Raw genomic sequence first — 6000 nt, 5'->3', positions numbered from 1 at the left:
ATAAGATTTCAAGCAGAGAATCTCTTCAAGAAATGAGGGCAGTTTGGTAAGCAAACCCTCTCAGGGCAAAGCTAGATTTGCAGCTTCCCTCCTGTGTCCCTGTGATAGTGTGTTGAGTTGACTCTCTCTCTCTCTCATCACTCTTTTCTTTTTTCATGTTTCCCACTTTGCTTTTGTAGCTTAATCAATATTTTTTGTTAACCAGCTATAAATGCCCCCATCTCTGTTCACCTTATTTTTGCTTTTCCTTTACTGTTTCTCTCTCTCTCTCTCTCTCTGGTTTCCTCCATTGCAAACCAAGCTTCTTCCTTTCCAGCTTGCTAAGGCCCCTCAAGGATTCACAGAGAGAAAACACCCACCAACCATTTAACCCACCTTTTCTTTTGAGCCCCTCTCTTAAAATCCACCCAACATTTTACATATATAAATTCTCTCTCACTCTCTCTCTATCAACTTCTTCCCCCCTACATTTCCCCTTGAAAGATTAGATTTTTGTCTGGCCTCACCTTCCCCCTTTTTCATTTTTTTTTCTTCTTCTTATGATTGTCTGAATTCCCTTTGGCCCACTTGAGGCCACAACCCTGCTCTACTTGCAAACTACTCCTCTGCAACCTTCCTTGGCTTTTTGGACATCTGGGTTTTGGTGGGTTTGTGTTATTTCAGGTCTACATTGGCCTATCTATGCTTGTTGAGTCTCTCTTGGCTAAAAAGGAAGCCCCTTTTTCGCTTCTCTGGGTGCTCAAGGAAGAAGATCAAGGGGGTTAGCATAGATCGCTGCAAAGGTAAATGCTTTCTTCTTTGAATCACTTTTTGGATAGACTCACTCACATTTCTCTTTATGGGTCTCTTACTTGGATCATAAGTGATGCTCTTTCATGTTTTTGCTTTCACTGTTTTGATAAATTTTTGATTTTTAATTTGTGTCTTGGGTGTTTCATGGACTTGAGCTTGCTTTATACTTGGAATCTGGATTTTAAAGCGGTTCTTTCAGTGTGCAATGGGGTTTTGCTTCATTTGTTAAGAGATATCCCAGAAGAATTACTGGGTTTCTTTCCTCTTGTATTCACTGTTGTCCTGTGAAACTATTAATGCCAATGTAATCAAGCTGCTTAGTGTTTCTGCCAGATTCTCCTTTGTTGGTAGCTTTAGTTTGTCTTTTGCAGTATGACTAATTTTTGAAACTGAAGCCAAGAATCTAGCCTACAATTTGATATCTTCAAACTGAGTTTAACAGGATTTGTTTATAATTGTGAAATTTCAATGTTACATAAGGAAAAGGAGGCAATCAGTAAGCCACAGAAAAACTAACTAGTATTCCCAATGTCTAGCTTATTTTGCCTGCAGGGTTTTTCAGCAAAACACATCTAAGAAATTAATATTCAATCTTTGATCATTCTCAAGTGCTTTGAGTAACTTCATTTGTTTCCCCTATTCAGGTTGGAATGTCTTAAGTTTTTTCTGGCACTGAAAGTTAGAGCACCCAAGCCGAGTTTGAGATTTAGTATCAGCAATGTCGTCTGAGAGTTCTTTGAATGTGCAATTATCAAAGAAGATATTGGGTATAAAACTATGGGTTTTGATCTGTATAAGTGTTGGTGCATTTATTATTCTGATCCTATGTTTCTTATCTATCTGGGTGACATTTCGGAGGAAATCTAGAAAATCTGTAGACAAGTTTTCAGTCAACCAAATACCAAATGTCTCTAAAGATATTAGGATTGATAGGGTGGGGGCTCAGAGTACACATGATCACCCTGATAATTTATTTCTTACAGTACATGATAAAGCAACTGATAAGAATTCAGAGAACATGTTAGCTCATTTGGGAATGAGCAAATCAAGTGACCCTGATAACATGAGTCAGTGCAGTTCAGTTTATCACCATGAGAGGGCATTTAGTTCACAGTCAGGGGACGAAGGAAGCTCCGGGACTGTGCGAAAGCAGTCGTCATTGTCACATGGAGGAGTTGTAACGGCCTCTCCTTTAATTGGTTTGCCAGAAGTTTCTCATCTTGGTTGGGGCCACTGGTTTACTCTTAGGGATCTGCAATTTGCTACGAATCGATTTTCTGCTGAAAATGTACTTGGTGAGGGTGGATATGGGGTTGTTTACAGGGGCAGACTGATAAATGGAACTGAGGTGGCAGTGAAAAAGCTTCTAAATAATATGTAAGGATAGAAATCAGATGCATAATGGTTTATTAAATCGACACATGTGGGAAAGCTTTATAATTGCTTTTTTGATTTGGTATATAGGGGGCAGGCGGAGAAAGAATTTAGGGTTGAAGTGGAGGCCATAGGCCACGTTCGGCATAAGAATCTTGTGCGGCTGCTTGGTTATTGCATTGAAGGGGTTCACAGGTTGGTGTGAACTTTTTATTTTAGCATGAGATCATTTAACCTTGTAGGCTAGGACAGTATTTCATGCTAGTACAGATTATTTGTAATGTTCCCCATATCTGTCTTCCTAGAGTGCTTGGCATTTGGTTTTTAGGTTCATTCTTTATTGTACTTACCGAGTTGTTTCCTCTGCATAGGATGCTGGTGTATGAATATGTGAATAATGGAAACCTAGAACAATGGCTGCATGGGGCCATGCGCCAACAGCAGGGCACCCTTACTTGGGAGGCCCGCATGAAGGTGATTCTTGGTACTGCCAGAGCGTAAGTAATCTTTGAACTGAAAAGATTTTATTTGGCAGTTTTCTGCTTTAACTTTTGGATCTCAGTGATTCATATAATAGATCCAAATCCCGGTCGTTTGGATCCTACTAGGGCACAACATCATTCATAGTATTTTCATTTGTGAGATAATTCTAGATAATTTCTGTCTTGAAGCATGCTTAGACTGTGACCAATCTTTTTTCCATTGCTTAATTTCAATAATTTGACAAGATTTTTTTCAACTGCTGAGAATATGGTCCATCTTCTAGTTCCATTGAGACTTTAGTTAACGGTGAGACTCAATTTCATACCAATTTGAGTGATTGAAAATCATGTGCATATTGACTTGCAGACTGCTTAGACCGTGACCAATCTTTTTTCGTATTGCTTAATTTCAATAATTTGACAAGATTTTTTTCAACTGCTGAGAATATGGTCCATCTTATGGTTCCATTGAGACTTTAGTTAACTGTGAGACTCAATTTCAAACCAATTTGAATGATTGAAAATCATGTGCATATTGACTTGCAGGCTTTCTTATCTACACGAAGCTATAGAACCAAAAGTTATTCACAGAGATATAAAATCAAGCAACATTCTGATTGATGATGAGTTCAATTCCAAGGTTTCTGATTTTGGATTGGCCAAACTCTTGGATTCAGGAGAAAGTCACATCACCACTAGAGTAATGGGAACATTTGGGTATGTAAACATTTTGATAGCAAGTCATGATAACTTATCTGCAAAATATATTTCTTGATACAAGCATAAAAACTGGTCTGTTATGCAGTTATGTGGCACCAGAATATGCTAATACTGGCTTGTTAAATGAGAAGAGCGACATTTACAGCTTTGGTGTCCTCCTGCTTGAAGCAGTTACTGGCAGGGACCCTGTGGACTATGGTCGGCCTGCTAATGAGGTACAAAGTTCTTAGATGTCACTATTTCTGAAATTGTCTTTGCATCCTCATGATGCAGGGTGAGTACTGGTTATCATGAGTTTTGCTAGTATGTACAGGAGATTAAGAAGGCTTTTTTAATACTTATGGCAGGTGAATCTTGTTGAGTGGCTAAAAATGATGGTAGGTGCAAGAAGAGCAGAGGAGGTTGTGGATCCAAACCTTGAAGTAAAACCCAGTACACGTTCTTTAAAACGTGCCCTGTTGGTTGCACTTAGGTGTGTTGATCATGATGCAGAGAACAGACCTAAAATGAGCCAGGTTGTACGTATGCTTGAAGCTGATGAATACCCATCTCGTGAGGTACCAAACATCATCTTCCTTGGAAATAAATTTTTGTTAGCTTTATTTTATTCTATCTGTTTACATGAGACTACTGTCTTATATGTGGAGTAGGTGCAATCACCTTTTGGAATTTGTGTTTAATTATCGGTTGGAATTTGTGTTTGATTATCGGTTGTGGCAGAGAATATGACCTTAGATAGGGTGAACTAGGATTGATTTTTATGTTCCTGATTAGTTGGGAATAATATATACTTTGGTTGTACCATTGGTATTCTTATATGCTTCCATTTGATCTGGATTTGTTAGTTGAGTACGATGTTTAGATTGGATAAAACTGGTGAATATGTTACCCAATTGGATAAATTCAACACATGCTGCCAAATGGAGGATTCAAGTATCAGTTTTTTTTTTTTTTTTGGTCTCATGATTGTGGAATGCAAGGCGTTCATTTGGTGGTTTGTCAACCTGTTTATATTCAAGAAATACCAGTGCAGTACTGTAGTATCACCATGTACAACCCTGTTATCTACTCTAAGCCTTGTAGCAATCCTTCGCTTGCAAGGTTTTATTCATCTAGACTGAAAATACAGTTTTTCCTAGCTTTGTTTTGTTATTACCTTGTATGCCTCCGAATTTTTTCCGTAAATTTAGTGATCAACTTGTCCTGATTGCATGCCGAAATCCTCATTATTATGTTGTGAAGAAGTTATAGGCTCACATTGTTGCAGTTTGGTCATCAAAATTTGGATGGTATTATGAATCTTATTTTGCTACCTTGGTATAATTCAGGATCGAAGGAACAGAAAGACTCGGACAACCAGCATGGAAATTGAATCTTTGAAGGAAAATTCTGTCTCAGGTGACACAGAAAACAAGACAGAGGATCTGGAAAGCCAAGTAGCCGAGACAACTCATGCATAGGACTGACAAACACATAATCTTCTTCACCTGCCTGAGTTAGAGCTTTCAGTAACTCTTCAATACTACATATACATCTCAAAGTGTCTTTTCAAAAGAATTTATAAATTTAAGAGAGGATTTGGATTGGAGATAGCCTGCTTGGATCATGAAGCATTCAACCCTGATTCTTCGAGAATGAAGGGAGGTACTTCCTAGTCCCAACTCCATTAGCAGGGAGTTTTCAGAGAGGGAGAGAGAAGAGAGAGAGAGAGGCCCATGTTGTACAGAAGTTTCTTGGGGGATCAGTGAGCTGTCCATCTCATATATGATTGTAATTTTCTCTTTTCCTCCCTCAAATTTTTATTAGATTATTGTTCTGCATATGATGAATGGCTCCTATTACTTTATTTGTTTAGTTTCATTAATCTTATTATTATTTATCTTTTTCTATCGGCAAACAATCCATTGAATTAATGATGAAGATGATTCCCCTCTCCCTTTTTACTGTTATATGTCTTGCTCTTTTATCACAGTACAATGATGCTTGCTCCATGCTCCATGCTCCGTGCTCCGTGTCCTTGCTTTTCTCTTTTCGCTCTCTTTACGTAGACAGTAGGTTTAAAGTTTTAAACCATAACGCCTTGTCTGCTAGACTCTGTCTCACAACCAGGCTCTGGTTTTCATGATGAACTATGATAATGTTGGTAAATATGTATCTTGTATTAGGTTTGACACAGTATTAATCCTTGAAAGCAATCAGAAAAGGCTACTTTAACTGGATGGCATACTGAAAAGCCACAAAGTATTTGTATGAACTTTATTCAGAGGAGGAAGAAGTAGCCATTAATTATATATACTGCTGGGTCAGATTCAGCATGAGAAAAAGGTTATGATGATGGAGTGGAATGGGGCAAAGCTGCCCGCTATATTTGAATTTGGGGTTGTCCAGCTTTTTGACTTTTTGGTCGTAGACATTTTAACGGTCATTTTTTGGATATATTTTTTTTTTTTTTTTGAAGAATTTTTGGATATCTTTTAGCAAAGAACAATTTTGTGGTTGGAAATTTGGATGGCAACAATTTTTGGACGGCATAAAATATTTAGGGAATAGAGCTCTTCAGTTATGCACCCTACTCTAAAAACTCTTTACTGTTTTTTTAATTTTTAATTTTTTATATTAATATATTAGTGGT

The 6000-nt window shown here is 37.8% G+C and overlaps 1 protein-coding gene across 1 annotated transcript; it reads left to right on the top strand.

Annotated features, from left to right (window-relative positions):
- LOC133725700 (probable receptor-like protein kinase At2g42960) lies at positions 1-5257 on the top strand. The gene is made up of 8 exons (XM_062153057.1): positions 1-782; positions 1437-2169; positions 2257-2361; positions 2538-2663; positions 3195-3365; positions 3454-3583; positions 3716-3925; positions 4697-5257. The coding sequence occupies exons 2-8, from the start codon at positions 1511-1513 to the stop codon at positions 4826-4828; spliced, it is 1533 nt and encodes a 510-aa protein (XP_062009041.1). The 5' UTR covers positions 1-782; positions 1437-1510; the 3' UTR covers positions 4829-5257.
- Positions 5258-6000: the final 743 nt, after the last annotated feature.

Source organism: Rosa rugosa, chromosome 1 (genome assembly GCF_958449725.1).
Source record: "Rosa rugosa chromosome 1, drRosRugo1.1, whole genome shotgun sequence".
Taxonomy (NCBI): domain Eukaryota; kingdom Viridiplantae; phylum Streptophyta; class Magnoliopsida; order Rosales; family Rosaceae; genus Rosa; species Rosa rugosa.
The sequence above is the reverse complement of the archived record's forward strand: the minus strand, read 5'-3'. Positions and strand labels throughout refer to the sequence as shown.

Coding starts and splice junctions, on each gene's coding strand:
- LOC133725700 (XM_062153057.1), top strand. CDS start 1,511: ATGTCGTCTGAGAGTTCTTTGAATGTGCAATTATCAAAGAAGATATTG. Junction 2,170..2,256: donor AAAAAGCTTCTAAATAATAT/GTAAGGATAGAA, acceptor TTTGGTATATAG/GGGGCAGGCGGAGAAAGAAT. Junction 3,926..4,696: donor ATGAATACCCATCTCGTGAG/GTACCAAACATC, acceptor GGTATAATTCAG/GATCGAAGGAACAGAAAGAC.